General features: G+C 36.9%; 4 protein-coding genes across 6 annotated transcripts; 2 read left to right on the top strand and 2 right to left on the bottom strand.

Annotated features, from left to right (window-relative positions):
• Positions 1–322: 322 nt before the first annotated feature.
• LOC122671020 lies at positions 323–8,875 on the top strand. Of its 3 annotated transcripts, none has more exons than XM_043868100.1 (4): positions 323–435; positions 2,097–2,281; positions 3,649–3,760; positions 8,580–8,875. In XM_043868100.1, exons 1-3 carry the CDS (start codon positions 328–330, stop codon positions 3,740–3,742), a joined length of 387 nt encoding a protein of 128 aa, XP_043724035.1. In that variant the 5' UTR covers positions 323–327; the 3' UTR covers positions 3,743–3,760; positions 8,580–8,875. The 3 variants fall into 3 exon arrangements, with proteins under 3 accessions (XP_043724035.1, XP_043724036.1, XP_043724034.1); XM_043868101.1 differs by lacking the exon at positions 8,580–8,875 and adding an exon at positions 7,431–8,516; XM_043868099.1 differs by lacking the exon at positions 8,580–8,875 and having other exon boundaries at positions 3,649–3,798.
• LOC122672508 (GDSL esterase/lipase 7-like) lies at positions 8,545–9,292 on the bottom strand. Its single transcript, XM_043869971.1, has 2 exons — positions 9,001–9,292; positions 8,545–8,702 (listed from the first exon to the last, which is right to left on the bottom strand). The coding sequence occupies exons 1-2, from the start codon at positions 9,251–9,253 to the stop codon at positions 8,545–8,547; spliced, it is 411 nt and encodes a 136-aa protein (XP_043725906.1). The 5' UTR covers positions 9,254–9,292.
• A 5,660-nt stretch (positions 9,293–14,952) lies between these two features.
• Positions 14,953–15,762, top strand: LOC122671019 (GDSL esterase/lipase 7-like). Its single transcript, XM_043868098.1, has 3 exons — positions 14,953–15,220; positions 15,393–15,520; positions 15,588–15,762. The coding sequence occupies exons 1-3, from the start codon at positions 14,968–14,970 to the stop codon at positions 15,621–15,623; spliced, it is 417 nt and encodes a 138-aa protein (XP_043724033.1). The 5' UTR covers positions 14,953–14,967; the 3' UTR covers positions 15,624–15,762.
• Positions 15,763–20,594: 4,832 nt separating this feature from the next.
• On the bottom strand, positions 20,595–22,343 carry LOC122672507 (GDSL esterase/lipase 7-like). Its single transcript, XM_043869969.1, has 5 exons — positions 22,059–22,343; positions 21,759–21,881; positions 21,340–21,626; positions 21,006–21,255; positions 20,595–20,803 (listed from the first exon to the last, which is right to left on the bottom strand). The coding sequence occupies exons 1-5, from the start codon at positions 22,318–22,320 to the stop codon at positions 20,595–20,597; spliced, it is 1,131 nt and encodes a 376-aa protein (XP_043725904.1). The 5' UTR covers positions 22,321–22,343.
• Positions 22,344–23,997: the final 1,654 nt, after the last annotated feature.

Genomic DNA, 23,997 nt, shown 5'->3' with positions numbered 1-23,997 from the left:
CCGTTAGTTTTTGGGTCAAAATTGATATTTTGGTACTTAGTGGGGTGACATTAATTTGACGGGTATCGAGGGAGTGTCGTTGATAATTTCCCATTGCTTGTTTTGTAGATTCGCTGGAAATTTCTCAGAATCTGCCGGAATCTTGTGATTCGAGGAGAGATTTCACCGAGAGTCACTCACTTCTTCTTCCCCAAGAGCGGTGGCAGAATCCCGTCGGCTTTCTCCGGTACGTACCCTCCTCTCTCTTTCTGCCTGTCGTCTTCCCCGATCTGAAATCCCCGGCTTCTCTCTCTCTCTCTCTCTCTCTCTCTAATGTTTCGATGTTGTATGCAGCGTGACCTGACTGATTCAACAGTCCCGAGGAATGCGGGTGTGGGATTAGGGAATTCTCTTCTTGCCTGCAAAAGTGTACTGCAGGGAATTGTGAAACTTCAGGTAAGCTATAAATGCAAGTTCTTATAGTAGTGTACACTGTACATCATTCATTCATTCTAGTAGCTTCTTGCGTTGGTTGCAAAGTAGTTTACTTACAATAGTAGTGTTTTCATGAATGACCAAGTAAAATGGTTAAAGAAAAGCATCATAATGATCCCAGTTGGATAAAATTAATGTTTTCCTACTTCTTGGACTTTGGATTGGACAATGTTTTCATGGGTCATGTAACTCGTAATAATGGAATCATCTGTAAGGCTATTATTTGATCAATTTACTTCAAGAATTCAACAATGCCTTGTTAGTATTTTTGTGAAATTTTGAGTTGGGTAAATTTAAATGGAATGGTGGATCATGTGAGGGTCGATATTCAGATTTCATTTTTTGTTCTTGGTTGAAATATCTGGTACATTACACTGAGATTTTAAACTTAAATATCTGGTACATTACACTGAGATTTTGTGCGGAATCTCCTTCTCATCAATTTTCACTACTTCATTACCTATCCTAGTGTGGCTGAAGTTACATGCCATATTCTCCGTCTTCGTTCTACTTATCTTAAAATCTTTTGATTCCAAGGTTAATCTCCATACCTCCAACTTGGCGTTAATCCCCACCTTTGTTTCATCCACCAATACAATATCATCAGCAAAACACATACACCAAGGGTCCTCATCTTGAATGCCTTTCGTAACATAATCCATGATGAATGCAAACAAATATGGACTTAAGGCCGACCTGTGATGTAGCCCATTGAAATTGGGAACTCGCTACCTTACCCACCCACGGTTCTTGCACTAGTCACCATGCCATTATACATATCTTTGATTATGTCTACATATTTACTTGAAACTCCTCCCTTCTCTAGAGTATGACAGATTAACTCTCTAGGGACTCTGCCATAAGCCTTTTCTAGGTCAATAAAGACCATATGGAGGTCCTTCTTGTGCTCTCTGAATCTTTCCATGAGCCTCCTAAGTAAGTAAATAGCTTCTATGTAGATCTTCTTGGAAAGATATGCTTCTTGCTGCTCCAAAATTTGAAAATTTTCAGAAATTAAACTCCGAAGTCTCCAATTCCCACATCTGAATTAAAGGGAGCTCTCACTTAATCCTTTTTAGATTGCTTGTCATATTTACCTTGAAAATGCAAAAATTGCTTATGTAATTAGGCAAAGAAAGGTAGTTCTTGGGTCAACAACTAGCCATCAACCACCTTTGCTTTCTTTGTGCTATTTTGGATTTTCTATGAAAATGGTTAAATAGGCTCATGTGAGGCTAAGAAATGCTAACACAGAAAAACGTATATTGATTCTGCCAATGCTCTAAAATTGCTTGCATGTTACATGTAATATTAAGTGCCTTCTTTATTTTATGAGTTTTGGTCTGAAAATGGTTGGATACATGCATGTCATGGCATTAATAATTTATGTTCCTTACGTTTGAATTTTAAGTGCCTCTTTTTTATTCTTGTTGCAGTTTGATCTTATTGCCATGCAAAGTCCACCTCGTGGTATCAAAATTCTTTACCGGGGAAATCGATTATACAATGATACAAGTCTGTATTATTTCATTGGTTTCTCAAACAAGTACTTGGTTTGATTACTGCATGTGGATGAGGGTGTATGCTTGAGATTATCTCTCCTTCTTTCATGGTCAATGTAGGATTCTGATGCATTGGATATGTCAACTTCATACCGGTCCTTTAGTTCTAAACTAAATGTATGCTGGGGTTGGATCTTTGTTGTACTTGGCTCTGTCTCCTTTTTGGGTTTCTTTTATGCTGCTATCTTATCCAAGCTCCTTCCACCATCTGGAAATCAGATCATGTCAGCCATTCAAAATGACAGGTATTAGTTTATTTGTATGCCATTGTTTATTTCATCCACAAATTACTTGGATGACTGATTCCAAATTCACTTGGACAGTTTCCTTTTTCAGGTTCTTTGGATCTTGTTCCTTAGTATTAGATTATTGGTTGTGATTGTTATGTTAGATTTTGTATTTTTAATCTTACATTTCTTCTGAAGGATAATATATTTCATTATGATAAATTTATGTTACCCTGGAGGGCTGCACTGATAGTCCCTAAAGGTTTGTTCTTCACATTCAGATTCCGATAAGATGTAGTTAGTTCTTGGCTGAACAAAATTTCTCAAGGATTCTTTTCTAGTGTTTTTTTATCAGTATCTGAAGACTCGAGAATTATCCAACTGCTGTTTTCTGAATTTTGAGTTGACTTGGTGCAACTGTAAGAACTTCAATGAAGCCTATTCAATAATGTAAGATGACATAAAATTCAAGGGGTTATACAAACATCAGGGGTGGCAGTCCCTTTTCTTTCCTCTATTGACTCAAATTACAAATCTTCTTATTAATTTAAGAAGATATGCATATTTCCTGATCATAGACCACTGGCAATTTTAATTAAGAATCCTGGGACAAAAGTTTTTCTAGCACAGCAAGTCTAGAGGATATTCCATTACTGGCACCAGGTTTGCCATATGGAAAGGTGATGTGACAATTGCGACTGTGTAGAGATCCAAAAATTGATCTAGATTGGCCAGATGTCAAATTTCAAATTTAGAGTCAACCATCTACCTTTCATGTGTTGGCATATACCCTTGTATCTTCAACTATCCATTTCTTTTTAGAAAATTTTGTCTTCACTGGATTTTCAAAGCTTTATTTTGCCACTTGGCCAACAACTTCCTTTTGTGGTCTACCTATCCACAAAATTTAAGCTCTTATAATCTGTCGCATGGCAGATATTTCTGTTGTCTCTCTAGACCTGCTGGATTAACTTCTTCCTATATTAAGAAAATATTATTTCTTAACAGCTAATAAATGAAAAAACAGTTAATTTAATGACATTGCTTCTCCTGTTTATTTATAGTCCTCAAACATGGCCCTTGTCAACATCAGTTGACCCAACTACTTATAAATCATAGAGCTCTTAAAACTAGTTTACCTCAAATAAGTATGAAAATGAAAAGATTTGTTTCAGTTTTGCTTTGTGATGACCTTTTATACCAGTTTTACTTATTCCCAGGGTTACTTTGTTTTGCTCCTCGCTGATATGAAATTTGATTTTTTTTTCATTTTTTCCCCTTTCATGCTTTACACATGTGCATGGGCATTCGCACACACACACACACACACTCTTACTCTTTATACATACGTGTATGCATATGTGTTCTGACATCTCCTATTTCAGGTACTACTGCTTATTGGTACCCTTGACACTCCCTGTGCTCGTAGTTGCTGTTTATTTCCATTGGCTTAGTATGAAACTCTTCAAGCATGCTTGATTTTTCAATTTTCATCAGGTTTGAAACTAAGAACCCATCTTGATTAGTTCAAGTTTTAAATTGGAACTCATGGGAAAATTATTGTACTCATTTTGTCTCTCCCTGCCTGCACCCCCTTCTTTGTTTTGTCAAGTAGTCCCTCCACCCCTACACTGACCATTCCCTTTGAAATACTCTTCAATTTTTATTTCAACCCCCTTATTTTTCAATATTTCCCCTCCATTTTTTTTTATTTAAGCTCTCTTCATGTTGAGTAATAAAAATGAATGTTTGCACTCCGCGGCTTGAAAGGTTGGTTAACCCTTTTGAGCTGGCGTGTGCGCTTGACCAAAAAAAAAATGAATATGGTAATCCATGCAAGGTGGCAAAATAGTAAACTTTATAGTAGCTCATTATTTAATCTATGAGAGGGACAAAAAAGTTGGGACACTCAAAAAGTGGGAGGAGAACTATCTTTGCAGGATGGATGCAGTACAAAATATACATTGTTATTGTACTCTTGAAATTAAACAAAGAATCCATTTATGGTCTTTAGTGACTGTTTCAGGTTACATGTACCCAAACTTAAATGGTTGACGATAGGGGCGTTGTCTAATGTATTTCAGGACATCATTAGGCTGACAATATTGGGAATCATTTTGTTAGGACTGGAGTGCCATGGTTTGCGGGGAATTGACATAGTGATTCATTTGAATTATAATCTACCCTCTGCAGTTTGCATCATAGCCATGCTCTTGTGGGTCCAATGCCTCTGTATCATATTGGGGAAGTGGGAGGCGGGAAATAAAAACCACTGAGTTGATACTTGATTTCTGATTTTGCTGGGCATTACCACAATCCATCCTTTGTAATGATGATTTCTTGAATGCCTAGTTGGATCAATGTCATTTGATTCAGTTGTATGATAGGTGAAAGGGGTTGGCTGAATTGCAGCAATAATATCTCAAGAGAATGGTTAGCCATGGGATGAGGATGCGTCTAGGTGTATCCGAGACACTGTATGGGAATTTATTTTATTGAAAATTGATCCAACTGTATTCAATTGAAAATGAGTTAGTTGCCTCTAGCAAACCTGACTGACGGGGCGGAAGTTTGTTATGTTCAACTGAAATCATCATGAGAATAAGTGACCTAATTTTTTCTCATTATATCTGATCAAGAGGAAGAAGTTGTATATCTAACATGCAAGTGGTTGAAACTAAGAAATTATACTCATGCGTTAAAATTTAAAAATAAGAAGTGAATTAATACCTGGATGGAATATCATGAAAGAGAAGAAATTGCTTAATGTAGAACCATTTTAACATAGAACCAACTCTATAGGAGGATCAATACTCTAAGAACCAACTACTCTCAGCAGTAATATCAAGCCTTCGACAGTCGCAGGTTAACTCGCAGAACAATAGAATAAAGGATGAAAATCAGAAAACAAGGAAGAAGGGGATAGATAGTTTGAGTCTCTCACTCGCACCTAGGCCTCTCACCTCAAGGTCTCTTACCTCACACGGCCTCTCACAGCAACCATGGGTAATAACGAAGCTTTTCTTTCATTCATTAATTTGTTCAGGAAGGACTCTCAACAGTCTATTTCATATACAGTGATGGTTTCTATTACAAGAAAGGAACTAAAGCAAACTAGAAAGTGCCTCAAAAGTCATTATTGGGACTAGTACACCAAGGAAACTCAAAGACAACTTAACTTCCTAGCATAAACAAAATAGAAAGTAAATAAAATAGCAAACCTAACATTATAGAAACTCTACCCTTTTCTGACCAAAACAGAATAACATCAAAATAGGAACTATAAAAATAGAAATTAAAGACAAGGAAACTATAGACATAGCAAGTAAACAAAATAGCAACTAATCCCCCATCAAGATCCACCAATCTCTACCAAAAAGGTCCACACGTGATCGGTACTTCCTTTATCTGCACCAGCTCTCTCCCACCTAAAAAACTAGCCCACAAGTTTTAGAAAATCGAGGGACAATCCTGGCATGGTGCACGCCCATTTTCAGACTGAAACAGTATTCTGGCCACTCACGAACATGGGGAAAGAAGTCTTCAAGACGTGGCGCTTTCTCCTCGAAAAATTCAGGTGCATGATCAACACGACGTGATCAACTTCAAGTCTTCAACAGAACATGTGTACTTGGCTGTCGTGTTCATAGTCTCCTTTTCAGCTGCATTCTCTGCCTCCACCTTTTCAACCTTCATTGTGGTGTTGAGCTCCTTGTGTTCTTCTTCTTTGTGGTCCAAAATCACCTTAGTTGTTGCTTCAACCACCACTTCAATTGTAGCGCCAAGTTCTTTAGTCTCAACCTCATTGTCCACCATCACAACCTTGTTGCCTTCAAAATTTCAATGGAAGTCTCAACAGTAGGAACATCAAGGACTGGCTCTTCCTTGCCGTCACAAGTTGTTGGCCTTGACTTCTGGTTCTGGTGCTTTGAAAGAAGATCTCTTCTCTTCCCAAGGAGGTGCTGTACATGATTCTGCAATACCCCAACATCGCTGCATACTAGCCAATCGTGTATCTAGTCAAGCGATTCTCTCATTCACTAGCATCAACGCCCTAAGAACATAATCACGATCCTAGGGACTTAATTTAAAGCTGGCTATGTTTGGCTCTGATATCTAATAATGCAGAACCAGTTCAAATAAGAACCAACTCTACAGGAGGATCAATACTTTAAAAACCAACAACTTTCAGCAGTAATATCAAGCCTTCGATTGTCTCTCAATTGCAGGTTAACTCGCAGAACAATAAAATAAAAGGTGAAAAACAGAAAACAAGGAAGAAGGGGATAGATGGTTTGAGTCTCTCACCTCACACTTCCTCTCACAGCAACCATGGCTAACAAACAAGTTTTTCTTTCATTCATTAATTCGTTTGGGAAGGACTCTCAATGGTCCATTACATATATAGTAATGGTTGCTATTACAAGAAAGGAAATAAAGCAAAATAGACAGTCCCTCACACGTCAATATTGGGATTTGTACAACAAGAAAACTCAAAGACAACTTAACTTCTTAGCTTTTAACCAAAATTGAAAGTAAATAAAATGGCAACCTAACATTATGGAAACTCCACTCTTTAGTGATCAAAACAGAATAACATCAAAATAGGAACTATAAAATAGAAATTAAAGACGAGGAAACTATAGACATAGCAAGTAAACAACATAGCAAATTAGCAACTAATTCCCCCATCAAGATCCACCATATCTCTGCCAAAAAGGGCCCACACCACTGTTCACGTGAACAGTACCAAGTGAACAGTAGCTTCCTTTATCTGCATCATTACTAGCAGCAGGTGAAGATGAGAAGAAGAAAAGAACTATTAAACTGATCCAGGGCTAACGAATTAAAAAAACTATAAAGAAAAAACCCTAGAAATAGGCTGAACATCATAATACTATAGCTATGACAAATTTGGAAGAAAAGAAATAAACATATGCCTTAAATCAGAACTTGAATCATCATGAGAAGAATTCCAAGTCCGCTGAACTTGTCATCAGCCATCTATATCTACTCTGGTTAAAACAATTTCAACTGGATTTACGCTACATTGCCATAAAATGGTAGACATACGGCTACAAAATATTAATTCAATCCGAGTCCAGTAGGAAAAACACAAAATTAGATACAAAATTACTGCTGAAAAGCAGATGCCTTATTGTTTCAGTGCAAGCTGCTGCACATTTATTGGAGTACATGGCATTGTATGGTAGAAGCAACAAGTCGCAAGCAAAATCTGCTGAGAAACAGTGCCTTATTGTTTCAGCGCAAGCTGCTGCACATTTATTGGAGTACATGGCGTTGAACTGTTGAAGCAACCAATCACAGTCAGCAGGTTCACCTGTTGTGTTGGATGAACTGCATCCCAGTAGATATGTGTAGACCTATCCGAGCAAGGTGGTACATCTTTAAGGCATTGGAAAGTTGCATTGCTTGCGATACAGCATGGGTTTCCATTTGTGAACCCTGCAGCAGTAGATTTCAATTGGCTACAGATAGCAAGATGGAGATCAACTGATTGAGTTTGATATGAGAATGATTTTCTTTAAGTGAATTAATGGTGATATCTCACCGTATTTAGACGGATTTTGGCCTACCACAAGGCTTGATGCATAAATGTCTCCCTGGACAAAGGTTGAGCCCTTAAGACTGGTGCTCAACTCTTGTATCATACTGGGAAAGCCCTCATCGTAAAGGTATACCAACTGGTTTACACGCTCTGCACATCCACTTGTAATATTTTCTCTAATTGTTATGCCCGGTGTACACCCAATTGGGGCGAGGTTGAATACCAAAAATTTCCTTGCTCCCAGATTGTAAAGGTCCTACCATTGTATAACCAGAATTGAGATTAAATCTTAACAGAAAAGGCTTAATCAGTAAAAGGGTCAGCGTGTTCTGTTACCTGCAAATGTTGTTTGAGTTCTTTCAAGAGAATGCTAGCAAATTGTTCAGGGCTGTATAGATGACTACTGCTGTATTGTGCTGGTAGAAGATAGTTGTTGATATAGTCATTGCTGCCTATGTCTATGATGAAAATGGACTTGGATAAGTACTGCTAGAGCTCATCTTTGGTTTCGAAGTTCCTTGGTAAGTAAATGTTAACATTTTCTCAGAACAAGTCAATTTGTACCTGTAGGGTTAAATTCATCCCCTGCATAACAAACCCATTGCATAAGAAATTCCAAGAAGCTCCTTAGAACAAAAATTATCAAGTCTTACTAAACATTCAAATATTCTAAATGGAGATCTCCACACATTGTGAATTTTATGCCTTAACCTCAATTTAATACTAACACTATGTTTCCTAATGCAGTTCCTGTTTCTCGGAGGATGCCAGCCGATCCCGATGCATAATTCATTCCGGTTATTGTACTGCTCTTTTGAGCCACTGAAAGACCCAAGTATGGAGGAACATCAGGTAACCCAAGAAATTGAGCTGCAATCAAAGACCATGAGAAACAAATTAATAAGAAGATCAAAAGGAGAATGCCAAGGTATGGAGTAACAAAGGTGATCAAAGTAATTCAGCTGCAAAACTAAAATCACAATAAAACAAATAACTAATGTGAGGAAAAGAATTTTTTTTTTTTTTTTTGTACATCACTTAGAGAATAGTACCACCCCCCCCCCCCCCCTTCCCCCCGTTGGATGAAGATGAACTCTACAATTAGCACATAATGTGCATGAAACATTAACAATCTTCTGTAGTTGTGGATCATATACTCTATTCTCACCTAGAAAATCTACAAAAGTGTTGCCATTGGTGAATCTGCCTGTTGGACCGTCCGGGAAGTCTATGCCATATGGTTTATAGTTCACTTTTGCAAGTGTGTTGAGGACATTATTGTTGCCACTATCTGTAAGTGAATCTCCAAATATGTAAAGAGCCGGGGCAAGGGGACTTGAGCACTTTGCCTGGAAGAGAAAAGGAAGTAGGCAAAGTGAGAGAAGGGACATGGAAAAGGTCTTAGCCGTGTTTTCCTGCATTCTATCAGGACTTGTCAAATAGATTTATAGAAAGGAGAGGCTCTGATTATCCTCTCTAATCATTGATGGTTTTGAAGTAATTTGCACGATTAATACCCAAATTTTTGCATTACGTGCTAATGCACCTCCAAGCAGTTGGAATGTTCCTTTTTTTTTTTTTTTTTTTTTTTGTGCGAGGTTGCAAGCAAGTTGAGTTTTTCTTTTTATTATTTTCTTGTGTAATATCCTTAATGAGCCTTAATTTTACACCTAATTATTATTAGGTTTTGTCTTATTACATTAACCAAATCAATTAGCTTTTTCCTCAATTTACCTTATTTATTATGATGTTCCAACAGTTTTTCTTTGATTAATATATGAGTGACTTGTGTCCTGTAACGTAGGACTCCTACAATAGGTGTGGCCTTTTATAAATGGCCAAGTTGCTGTTACAAAATCTTGAATAATCTAATGTTTCTTTGACTGTCTACAAGCTTATTGTTTAGGGTCTCCATTAGAGTTTTTCTGATTTCCAATGCAATACATTTAGGTGGATGGACCCAGTTTTTCGTCACTCATGTCTGGCCTTTTGATTAGTATGGAGAAGGTATTTTCGCCTCTTTGCAATAGGGGGTGAGAGTTAATGATGTTACATGAATTCAATCACAGGGTCACATCACCAGTGGTGAAGGAATTCTTTTTCATGGGTGATCAATGACCAAAATAAGCTTTTACTGATTTTGATCAAATTATTTTGGGTGAATGAACTTTGATCATTGATTAGTGCCAACATTATCTTTGATTAGGCCATCAAATGGTGAGTCTTTATTTAAATGATCAAAATCCAAAAGATTGGACCTTTGGTTGGCTGGGCAATCTCACTCAAATGTGGACAAGGAAAGAAGTTAGATCGATGCGGAAGATAAGGTGGTCTATAATTTTCATCATCTCATTAAAAGCTAAGTTTATATTCATAAGCAACACTTGTCACTAAAATGTGCGGGTCAACATTGTTTTCGGGTTAACTTTCTGTTTCATCGTACTTTAAGAATAGATGCATTAATGTCAAAGTCTTGATAATTAAGTTTTATCATAACCGAATGAACTCAAAGTTATTGATGAAAATCTCATTATTATTTTATGTTGGAAAACTTTACTATGGAGTAATGGAGGGACATGGTTCTAAATGAGAGTAAAATGCTCAAATGTATCTCCCGAGTCTAACCGGAAGTTTGACAACTTTTGCTTCAATTACTTCAATCTTGTGAATGGATTTCTTTTTCGTCTACGTTTGGATGATTGTATTTGTTTTATTTTCCTTGGAATTATCTTAGGTCAAGTTCTCTTTTTTTTTTACCCCTATTTCCTTTGACTTTCTACAACACTGGGCTTGAATATTGGATTGCCATCCAATTAGAACCTTAGGGATCAATAGGACATAGTAAACAAAAAGGACACCTTGGTAGTACGTTGGAGGTAGGCCAAAATGTTCTTTGCAAGACATAGCCTAAGGCCTAAAAGGGTAATTAGCGGATTTTAATGACTTGGGATGGCTAGCGGCCAAAGATGGCATTCCTTAATTGGCTCATGAAATGGAGTCTCTCTCTAAGCTTTGTGCTTCTTGGGAAGAGATCATTTGTAAGGCTGCAACAGGGTTTGGTTGGGCTGAGCTTTTTAAAACCGTAGTCCAATCTTAAGTCTCCCTTAGCTAGGCCCAGGCCCTGGCCTGGCCTGACCCAACCCGATCTGACCCTGACTTAGGGCCTGAAAAATCCAATCTTGACTTGCCCCACAGGGCAGGGCCGGGTCGGCCTGGGTTGTCCCTTATTTTCAGTTTCAAACCCTAAACGATTTGGAGAGATGAGGGCAATTTGGTCACTTTACTCATTAGTTTTAGTGGTTTTTTATCACTAGGGCATTATGGTCATTAGATTCCCTGAAACTAACGTTTAACGTCCTAGACTAACGGACTGGAATAGAGTGTTACAAAGTTTGGAAAGTAGGGGTGCATTTGGAAATAGTGAAAGTTTAGGGGTGTATTTGTATGTATGGGTAATTTGAGGGAAGCATTTGGAAAAAAAACCCTTTTTTTTATTGATGAAGATGTACAAAAGTTGATCAATAGGACCTAAACCGAAAATGAAACCAAATTAAAACCTCCTATGAAGTTTAATATAAAACCAAATAAAAATCGAAACCGAATCAAAACGAATCGATTCGGTTTTGAAAATGTATTCATATTCTTGGTTTGGTTTGATTTTGGTTTCTACATTTTGTTTCTTAAACCGAAATGAAACCGAACCAATTGACACCCCTTATTTCATATTACTCATCAATTCTAAAATAGATAATTTAAACGTGTTTTAAACTTCAATTTTTTTTTGGCCATTTTTATTGTTTCCCAAATTAATCTCAATTATATGGCCAAAATATATGAAACGTTTAAATGTGTATGCCATTTTTCCAGCGAAAAAACGAAACTCAAAAAACTTAAGATTTTACTTCAAAAAAATTAGTTCAAAATCATATAAATTTATAATTAGTACACCAAATATTAATATTTAATTAATAAGACATGAGTTGGTCGCATAATTTATGCTCCTTTTTTTGGTTTAATATTTTTCAAATATATATCTTTAAAATCCGTATTCATTGTAATGTTGAATCATATTTTTTATTGTTTCATTCAAATTCTGAACTGTTTTAAACATGCCGTCTCATACAAAGTTTTTTTTGTCATTCCCATTTTAACCAACTATGATCTTGACGAGACCATGGTCTTACCTTATACCAATTCCTACATGTGAGCTAACATATAATACCAAAAAATTGGTTATTACCTAACCTTTGTTATTTGACATTAATAATTAGTCTCCTCTTCTTCTATTCCTATCAAATTCATTTGGCAAATCACAGAATAATTCAAGAAAACATGAGCACGACCTTTTCAATGGCCATTTTCTCACTTTGCTTACTTCTTCGTATCTTTCCTAAATTTAGATTTTTTTTGAAATATTGTGTGACACATGTTTTCTATCTGAATAGAATTTCTTTTTATTAAAAAAAAAATAAAACAATTCTTCATATCTTTCAGGTAATGTGTTTAAACCACTTGCCCATTCCAACTGGTCCAATGGGTAGATTCAGTAATGGTAGAAATTTTGTAGAAAATTTTCAGGTAAGTGTTAAAAAAACAAGAAAATAGAATGACAATTTTGCAGAAGAAATGCAAAGACAAAAAATCAAACACACAAGACAAGATTTATATAGTTCACCCCAAGAAAGAAAACCACATCCACGGCCAAGCAATAGAACGAGTCCACTATTTCTGTGAAGCAATTACAAACCCTCACTCACTAATCTCTCAAAGAGATAACTATAATATATAAGAAAACCGTAATGCAAAAAGTATAAAAATACCTCTAGAGACATACTTGGTCTAGTTCAAACTTCAACCAATATAGGACGAAATACATATCAAATTGAAGATCTCGACGAGCTCTACAGGGAAACAACACCTTTGGAGCTGATGTATGCACTTTTAGGTCATTTACGTGCATTTCGAAGGCGAAATGATCTACCAAATAATCACCCCAACACTTTTTGACTTGAGATCAGACTTCACCAATAATAATAAAGTGAGTAAATCAAAGTGAAGACATAATGATCAACAAAAACAGAAATACAATAGAAGAAAAAAACAAAATTTATTAATTGATTGTACTCCTAATAATGCTCTAACTCTATAGTCTGCTAAGGGAAACCATGTGGGTGTTGATGGGATAAAAATGGCAAGCACCGACAATTAGCCCTTCCCTTGGTCAACAAAACTATCAGCTTTTTGTTAGTTGGCTACAGGGTTTTAAAGTAAGGAATCGGGATCTGAATCGGGTTCAGCTGATTCAGTTATGAATCGATTAGAATTGATGGAGAATCGGTTGAGATCGGCCAGATTTCACCTGAACCTTAGAAACTCAGATTGAATCACCCATTTCGGAACGATTTCCCAGATGATTTGCTTGATCCAATTTGATTCTGAAATCCATGAAATAGGCCATGACCATATGAATTTTTATCGTATGCGGATCCCTGATTGGTGCGGTTCCCTAGTGCCTCTCACAAGAAGAGGGTGGATCCCACCCGGGCAGAGTGTTCGGTCAGGTGTCTCGAGTGAGTCCTACCCCCTCTTGTGAGAGGCACTAGGGAACCACACCGATCAAGGAACCGTAGACAATAACGATTCTACCCATATCTACTACCTCAGCTTCAATTTGTTTATGTTAAAGAGGAGAGTTGGTGATCAAAACCATGCATTCCTGATCAGGCTACTGATGTCATCTTAGAAAGAGAAATGCTTATACCTGTGAAGAGTGTGGCAGAAAAAGGGAGAACTAAATTATAGACACTAAAATCCTCTAATCAGAAAATCATCTTTATATTCATTTGAAATCTTTGAATTAATGCAGAAGAAAATAACAGGAATATTAATAAGCAAAATCTAGCCTCTATGTTACAGGACCATAAAATGTGTTCCAGGTGAAAACAATAACGCCAAACTCAGTCTTATCCCAACTTAATGAGGTCGGCTAAATGGATTCAAACAAAACAAAATAGGTAAAACGAACTCTAAACAAAATAAGGAAATGAAAAGATGGGAAAAAGGGAATGGAGCATGAGATGAGAACTGAGAAAAAAGGGAAAATGGCTACATATTGCAAATTGTCAGATTTTCAATTCAAAGGATAAGATTCAACATTTGAAGATTGTGGTCTGGTTATTGGTATAACTATGTGGGAATCAAAACTTTGATTTGGGATCAAATCCCATCATTACCTCTAAAATTCTAACATTTTTTTGTTACTCATTGACAATCTTACCTGTCTAGAAGAAAATATTTTCACCATTTGATGGGTCTTAATCAAATATTATTTGTAGCCCCCCCCCCCCAGGTTCGCTGCCTCCGTTTCCCTGTTTTTTTTATCCAAAAAAAGAAAAAAAAACGCAAAGATTAATATGGTTGTAAATCAATTATCGAAGTCAGAAAAATTATACGACCATATGCTTTAGATTAGTTTTACATGCCTGTGGATAATGAATTCCTTCATCACTGGTGATGTGACTCTATGATTGGATTTTATGTCATCATTAACTCTCACCCTCTATTTAAAACTCTCAAATGAGTATCTGTTTTCTTGCTAATCAAAAGGTCAGACATCCATGATGAGAAGATTCTCTCTTCTGTCATCACCAGAGACCTAGAAAAACTAAGTCTATCTACTTTTACTGGTGACCTTATACAATAAACTAATAGATAGTGAAAGAAATCATAAGATCCTTCAAGATTTTGTGTTCAGTACTACCCTTTTAATGTAGGGCTGTGGATCCTAATCCTCTAAACACATATGACACTTGGCCATTTATGAGTGGGCCACACATATTCTAGGAGTCCTACATGACAGGACACAATTAGCCATTCTATAATAGATGAATAAAAAAAAAAACTGGTAAGTGTAATTAGGTGTAATTTGAAACGTGGAACTACTAGTCATACTCTATGTATCTTTTCAACAAAAAGTCAGCTTTCAACTTGCTTGCAACCTCATCCCAAAAAAGGGTATTACAACTACTTATGCTGAAATTTGGATATCAATCCTTTAAAATCATTAATGATTAGAGAACGATCATTAGAGTCTCTCCTTTTCTTCTATAAAATCCATTGGGCAATTACTGATAGAATGCAAGAAAAGATGTTTAAAACTTTCTCTATTTCCCTTCTTTCACTTTGCCTACTTCTTCATCTATTCCAGGCAAAGTGCTCAAGTCCCCTTGCCCCTGCTCTCTACATATTTGGAGATTCACTTTCGGACAGTGGAAATAATAATTTCCTTGTCACAGTTGCGAAAGTGAAGTATGACCCATATGGCATAGACTTCCCAGAAGGTCCAACAGGAAGATTCACCAATGGCAACACATGTGTGGATTTTCTAGGTATCTGGGCAAGTAAAAATTGATCCACAACCACATGAGATTATCTAATTATAGTGTCTCTAGTTCATCCAAAGGGGAAAATAAACTTTTTGTTGTCTTGTGATTTTAGTTTTGCAGCTGAATTACTTGGATCAACCTTTGTTTCTCTTGTGGTCTTTGATTTTTTTTGCAGCTCAATTTCTTGGGTTACCTCTTGCTCCTCCATACTTGGGTCTTTCAGTGACTCAAAAGAACAACACAACAACTGGAATAAATTTTGCTTCTGGATCAGCTGGTATCCTTACAGAAACAGGAACTGCAGCTGTAAGTTGGTACACTACCTTAAATTTTGAGGTTTTAGACATAAAACTCACAATGGGTTTGTTATGCAGGGGATGATCTTAGCCCTACAGACACAAATTGAGTTGTTCCAAGAAACTGTTAACCTTTACTTACCAGGGAACTTCAAAACCAAAGATGAGCTCTTGCAGTACTTATCCAACTCCATTTTTGTTGTAAACATAGGCAGCAATGACTATATCAACAACTATCTCCAACCAGAAGTGTACAACAGCAGTAATCTATACACCCCAGAACAATTTGCCAACATTCTCTTAAAAGAACTCAAACAACATTTGCAGGTAACAGAAACAAGTTAACCCTTCAACTGATTAAACCTTTTCTGTTTGAAAGAGATTTAATTAATCTCAGTTCTGGGTTATACTTAAACAATGGCAGGACCTTTATAATCTGGGAGCAAGGAAATTTTTGGTATTCAACATTGGCAAAATTGGGTGTACACCAGGCATAATAATTAGTGAAAATATTACAAGCGGATGTGCAGAGCATGTAAACCAATTGGTATACCTTCATGATGAAGGCTTTCCCAGTATGATACAAGAGCTGAGCACCAGTCTTGAAGGTTCAACCTTTGTACAGGGAGACATTTATACTACTTCAAGCCTTGTCTTAGGCGAAAACCCTTTGAAATCTACTGCTGCAGAGCTCATAGATAGAAACCCATGTTGTAGTGCAAGCAATACAACTTTCCTAGGCTTTAAAGATTTAAAACCTTGCTCAGATAGGAATAAGTATAAATACTGGGATGAAGTTCATCCAACACAAGAGGTGAACCTGCTGATTTCGATTGATTGCTTCAATAGCTCAACGGTGTGTACTCCAATAAATGTGATGCAGCTTGCACTGAAACAAGAAGCTTCTCAACAGAGTCTTTTTTCATCTTGAAGTATCAAGTATGTAATGTATCTTGGAAGATATGAAAGTACTTAATTTATGTTTTTCCTTTTTGGGTTCAGAATTAATATATAAAGTGTACCTATATATCTACCATGTGCTCGATGAAACTCCTCTACCACAAGCTGTGGTTACCACCCCCCTCCCCTACCAGACTCGAAATTTTTAATTGATATTAGGGAAGTGGTTCACTGTCTAGAAGCGATGATGTATATTTCTCTCTTTCCCAAAACAAGGACCAAAGGTTTCTTTTCATAAGGGAGAAAAGAGATATACAAATGAGAGTACTTGCATAGACCATGCTTTTCTTCTTTTTCTCTTAATATTAATTTTATTTAATTTACATGATTATTAACGGACTAAGGTTGTCTTTAGGTTCATATGGTCGTCACACCATGTGGTCTCTGGAATGTTGATTCCAGGACACAGGTGTGAGTGCACATATGGTTACGCATAATGAAGGATCATGTGAGAATCTTGCATGTATTACTGTCAATTGATTAAAAACAAGATTCTCATTTAAAGAATTTGATTGAAGGAAAAATAGAGATATTCCCATCTAGAGTGATCCTTGGGTTCTTTACCTCTCTGGCCACAAGGTGCAATCTTCCCAGCTCTTGTATTGCATGTTTGAGTGGATCTCAAAGCTTATCTTTCGTGTGGTAGTTCGGTATATTAGATATGAGAAAGAAAAAAAAATCTAAATCTGTCAAGTGGCGTGGCCCTTGCATCAGCGTGAGTACCAATAGGATAGCATGTACAGGCTGACAGGCATCCACATGGTACTTGATTGATATATATATATATGAGAAAAAGATCTCTGTCCGAGAGTGTGGCCTACGCCAGCACTCCCATGAGTCTTTCTCTCTCCTCTCCATGTGAAAAGACACCTTTGCCATCTTGTTTTAAAGAGGAAAGAGATAGATTCATGGGAGTGCTGGCGTAGGCCACACTCCTGTACGGAAAACTGCTTCCCTATATATAGTGTAACCCTGCGCCGTGGAGGAACCCGATCCGATCATTTCAGCCTCTCTGGCGCAGCAGGGCTATGCCACTTGACTGAGATTCTTTGCCCATTAGATAATTAATGGATGTTGACTGGGCATCAATAAACCTGTCCCAACACTGCAGAGTTTAAAACTGTACCCACTAATAATACTTGTCTTCCTGTCTTTTTCTCTCCTTTCCAAATTCCAACTCCCCTTCCTGTTTTTCCCTGTTTTTCATCTCTCCCTCTCTCGGATGTTTATCACCTCCAGTTCCTGACCGGCCCAGTTCCCCATTTCCTCTAACAAGGGGCTGAAATGACCACCTTACCTCTGCCCAAATACTCTGCTCTAGTGGGATCCACCACCCCCTATTAGAAAAATTGGGAACTGGGCCGGGTAGGGAATTGGAGGCATGAGTCTAATTATCGGTATCGGGTGATACATATTAGTTTTGCTAGTCATCGATACCGCTATTGTGTCGATACCATATCGATAGCACGGTATAGACAAGGGGTAAAATTGTTAGAAATCTCATTTTTTTTTTAAATTTTAGGGGTAATTTTGTCCAATACAATCGATCCAGGTCGATACCATATTGGTATCGTATCGGTTTTACGTGTTGCCGATACCCATTCCGATACCGTGCACTAAAACCATGACTAGAGGTGATAATTTTCCCTCTCTCTGAGTCTCTGCATTCCAACATTACCATCCAAATTCCAAAATCATCGGCACCCTCCATAATTGCATATCCACTACCACCTCCGTAGGCACGGCTTGTGAGTTGTGAGCGAGAAAAGCCAAAGATCTTGTGGCACGGCACCATAGCTTGCCATATGGACGACCTAGCATTTGAACGGAGTGGATTGAGTTGAAAATCTAGATTTCAAAATTAAGAAATCTTCGTGTCCATCGCATGTGCACCATGCTCAGGATTTTCAGCTCGATCAATCTTCACCGTTCAAATGGGAGTTTGTCCATGTGACGAGCTCTAGTACCGTGCTACAAGATCTGTAATGTACCCCCACGCAAGAATGGATCATCTGTACGTACATGCAGGTGAACGTACATCCAATCACATGTTTATTTTGTTTTCATAAATACCCCTCTTCCCATTGTAAATGGTAAAAATTAGACAGGTGGTTGCCTCTCACATGTACGTGCACCTGCATGCAAAGAAACCGAACTCCTCCCACGCTGCAAAGGAGCCTAATTCTTTCTCCACCACGCGCAGCTTACGAGTCCCCATTGCTTGACTCTTGTCCGAAGTTGCACGAGTACTCTCTCTTTCTCTCTCTCTTTGTGTCTCCTTTTGTATAATCCTATTTTTAGCAAGCGATGACACCAGAATTTTATGTCTCCATCCTTGAAGCGCGCTTCTCTATTTCATAAAACCGGACTGATATGGCAGAAATTGAAGAAATCCATTAGAAATAGACCGATTATGGTCCAGGACAGTGTCCATGGCTCCATGCCAATAGGGCCCAATACACATGGGGTATTTAATTGAAAGGTGAATGTTTTCTATGGGGGAGCATGCGCATGAGCTAATGAGAGGGCACATAAGCATTATGGGGTTGAGATATCCACCTTTCTTAGGGGGAGGGGCGATCATTCCCCCCCCCCTTGGTGTTGAGTGTGGACGGTTAGGGGTGTAATGAATAGTCGGAATTCATTTTCGTATCCATGTCCGTATCCATTTAACACTATCTGAATCCGTTCGAAAGCTAAACAGATACGGATATGAATAGGTTATAGCTATCCGAAAAGTTATATTTGCATGTAAACGGATAAAATATTCGATCCATATCCATGTCTGTATCCATTTAGCACTATTCGAATCCGTCCCAAAGCTAATCGGATGTGGATATAGCACTATCCGAGCCGAATCCAATCCGTACACTCTCCCACAAAGAACTTATTTTCTTATTTGAATTAGACTCTAAAATTTCATAGATGGCTAATCTAAACGAGTGTAGGAAATGTTCACATATGTGAGCGTACATGAACAACTCACAATCGTTCAAATAGAATATATTATGTGGGAATGTTTCATCTGAACGGTTGTGAGTTGTTCACGTACGCTCACTTACGTGAACAATATTCATCCCCCTCAATCTAGACAATGTCCGCTCTGTCCAACGATTTGAATGGACACATCATTTGTCCACTTTTAAAAAATAACATAATTTTTTATAAACATTTTGCCAAATTTTATTTTATTGAAAGTGATCCAATAGTATTCGGACAATCCAAATATGGAAAATGAGTTGGTTGGGTCATCCAAAATAGACTAAAAGGTGGCCAAATTTGCTATGTTCGTATATATGTTCGTATTTAGTTTCTCTGTACCCATGCTGAAAAGAGAATATCTTCATCCACCCCATCCGACCCTCCGATTGGACTCTAGAAATATATTTCAGATCATAAACATTATGGATGAGGGTTATGATGACCCTAGAGTCCAATTATTGCATCACAATCAACATTGGCGAAGGGATTCAAAAACTTCATCTATAAATAGGAGAGCATGAAGAAGTGGAGACATGGTTTTAGTGCACGGTATCGGAATGGGTATCGGCAACACGCAAAATCGATATGATACCGATACGGTATCGGCCTGGATCGAATGTATCGGACAAAATTACCCTTGAATTTCTTTAAAAAATGAGTTTTCTGACCATTTTACCCCTTGTTTGTACCATGCAACCGATACGGTATCGGTACAATATTAGTATCAGTGACTAGCAAAACCGGTACATATCACCCACGAACGATACAATACCGATACTCAGAACCATGAGTGGAGAATTTTTTTATTAATCCAGACTTATCAAATGTATTAGGAAAAAAAAATAAAAATAGGTTGATTATCATAACACAAATAACTAAACCAAATGTAAAAGAGAGAAGAAACTTAAAAACAATGTCAACAGGATTGATGCAACATTACCATAAATTGGTAGATATATAGCTACAAATATAGCTACAATTTATTAAATCATTCTAAATACAAAAAGGAAGTTTACAAAAATTATTTACTCACTTTCATATCTTCCCAAAAAATAGATACATCAAGATTAAAAATGACTCTGCTAAGAAGCTATGCCTTATTTATTTTTGATGAGAGAAGCTATGCCTAGCTTATTAGTTCAGAGCAGAGCAAGATCCAACACATTCATTGGAGTACATATCAAATGACTAAAGAAGCAACCAATTGAAAGCAGCGAGTTCACAGTTTGTGTTGGATGAATTGCATCCCAGAAGACATGTCTAAACCTATCAGTGCAAGGAGGTACATCTTTAAGACATTGATGAGTTTCATTGTCTGTGAGACAACATGGGTTTGAATCAATAATCCCTGCAACACAAAAAAATTCTAGTAGTTTTAGTCAAGGAGATGGAGATCATCGAACAAGGCAGTGTTTGGTATACATTTTAGGTTGATTTTGTATTCTCAGATGAATCGTTCGAGAATGCAAAATGGATCAAGAATGCATATCAAACACAACCCAAGAAGAATTTTCATTAAAAATGAATTAAAATTGCGATATCGATCTTACCGTCTCTAAAAGGTCTATGGTCCAAGAAAAAGCTTGACTTTATATCTGCTTGGACAAAGGTTGAGCCTGGAAGACTATTTCTCAGCTCTTCTAACATACCAGGAAAGCCCACATTGTAAGGAGCTGCTATATCGTTTATATCATCAGCACATCCGTGTGTAACATTTCTTAATTGTACCATTGCTGGTATACACCCAATTGGGCTAAGGTTGTATACCAAAAATTTCCTTGCTCCCAAATTATAAATGTTCTGCAATTATATATAACCAAAACTGAGATTAAATTGTCAAACAGAGAGCTTAAATAAGAACAAAGGTGAATATGTTTCAATCACCTTTAAATGTTGTGTGAATTCTTGTAAGAGAATTCCGGCGAATTTGTTCGGGTCGTATAAATGACTACTGTTGTATTTTGTTGGCATGAGATAGTTGTTGATATAGTCATTGCCGCCTATGACTACCGCGAAAATGGAGTCAGATAAGTGTTGAGAGAGATCATCATTGGTTTGGAAGTTCTGTGGCAAGTATAGGTTAATTGTTTCTTTGAATGACTCAATTTGTACCCCTAGGGGTACATTCCTCCCCTGCATAACAAGCCCATTAGGAGAAAGATTCAAATATGCTTAATTGATCAAGACCATATTATCAGGCTATTTTACGGGTTTAAGTGGGGGGAGAGGAATCTCAGAATCCCATGTGCGATGTTTAGATTGTGAATTTTAAATCTAAACTTCAATATAACTTACTAATGCACTTCCTGATTCTCGAAGGATGCCAGCCGATGCCGAAGCATAATTAATTCCGGTTATTGTTTTGCCCTTTTCAGCTATTGAAAGACCATTGTATGGAGGAATAAAAGGTAACCCAAGAAAATTAGCTGCCATCAAAGATCACAAGAGAAACAAATTAATAAGATTAGAAGGAAAATTAGAAGTAAATCAATTTGCAAAAATTAAAATCACAAGACAACAAATAACTAATGAGAGGAAAAAAGAAATCTATTTATTTTCTTCTTTTGTAAATCATTTTTAATATATAGAAATTTTATATTTACCTATAAAATCTAAAGAAGTCTTGCCATTGGTAAATCTTCCTGTTGGCCCATTTGGGAAGTCTATGCCATATGGTAAATAGTTTACTTTGGCACTTGTGGGAAATTGATTATTATTGCCACTATCTACAAGTGAATCTCCAAATATGTAAAGAGCTGGGACAAGGGGTGGAGTTATTATTGTGCAGTTTGCTAGGAAGGAATGAAGAAGTAAGCAAAGTGAGAGAAGGGATATGGAGAAGGTCTTAGCCATGTTTTCTTGCATTCTATCAGGAGTTTGTCAAATGGATGTTTTTAAAATGAATAGGAAACTGATTATCCATTTCTATTGATTTATACTCAGAATTTCCGCATTACATGCTAATGCACCCTATGCAATTGGCGTCGGTTACGCTTGTGGAATCGATTTGCTCCATAACGAAGATCATCAGCGAGAAAACGGGCAAGCCCTAGTCTTTTGAGAGCCTAGAAAAGTTTTTCTTTGAATGAGAAAGAAAAACAAGACTTATTCTTGGTCAAATGTGGACCAAAATAGAAAATATAAGTTTCTATTTTGCATCCTTAGGAATGTTTCTTTTTTCTTTTTCTTCCTTTCATACAATAAAAATGTTCCGGTGTTGTGAAGAAACTCTTTATTGATGGTGATTTAATGTTATGATTGGACTTTGGGTTGAGTGAATGTCATCATTAACTTCCGTCCTTTATTGTTGAAGGTCTGAAATACCCTTGCCAATCCAATAGATCAGATCCGTTATGGTATCAGATGTATGACAAGATCGCCGAACCCACCCAATACACCGAAAACCTGCAAAAATCTTATAAAACACTCCTACTTTCTAATTGTCCAATCTACTTGATTTTTTTCCACCTTCTACCATTTTCAGCAAATCTAAACATCCAGTGGAAAAAAAAAAAAATTTGTACTTCAAGGGAAGATATACAGATCAAAAGAGGCTGAGTAACCCAACCTTTCTTCTTTCTCATTGTTTTGCAGATTTTTAAGGTGTTTTTTTCTTTCATTCCATTTTTTTACTGTTTTGCTACAATCCATGATTTTATGTCATATGTTTAGTAAGTTAGTACATGTCTCCCAACTTTTTCTTTTTTAATTAATATTTTTTGGCAAATACTGTGTCGGATAGATAGGGTAATAATACCCAAAAGTGACCCTTACCCACCTACTCTGTCTGATGCATACCGATACGGTTATTAATACCGATAAATAAAACCTTGCATCGAAGACCTATATAGAAAGGTCGTGTCGTAGCTTTTATGCATGCATGGGATTAATGAGAGCACACACATTGACATCTTAGGGTGAGATTTCCATCTTTCATGGGGTAGAGTGGTTATTTGCCTCGTATTTAAGTGTGGGCAAACCCCCCCCCCCCACAAGACAGAGTTTGGTTCCTTCACATGTACCAACAGGTGAACGTACATGTGAACCACCTGTCTTATTTTTACCATTTATAAGGGAAGAAGGGGTTTTTATGAAAACAAAATTAAAATGTGATTGACTCTGAGATTTAAGTTCACCTGTTGATACGTGGAGATGATCCAATCTCCACCACACAAAACCTCTCCCATTTCTATATAATGAGCATAAGATGGCTTCCAATGGTCAAATCATTGCTAAAACGTTCAAAGGGTTGAATTCTACCCCAAAAAAAAATATTCAAAGGATTGAATGATCAACATTTTTTTATTTAAAAAAATAAATAAATAAATAAATATATATATATATGAATTGATTTTCTGTTGAGTGGGCAATCTAGGCATATGTGGACAAGGAAAGAAGATTCACATTGATGCAGAAGATTCGATGGTGCAAATATTCCATTTTTCTTATTAACTAGATAGTCAAACTCTATATCATATTATTATTATTATTATTATTATTATTATTATTATTATTATTATTATTATTATTATTATTATTTTA

The sequence above is a fragment of the Telopea speciosissima genome, chromosome 8, assembly GCF_018873765.1.
Source record: "Telopea speciosissima isolate NSW1024214 ecotype Mountain lineage chromosome 8, Tspe_v1, whole genome shotgun sequence".
In the NCBI taxonomy this organism is placed as follows: domain Eukaryota; kingdom Viridiplantae; phylum Streptophyta; class Magnoliopsida; order Proteales; family Proteaceae; genus Telopea; species Telopea speciosissima.
This window is presented reverse-complemented; position numbering and strand designations above follow the sequence as displayed.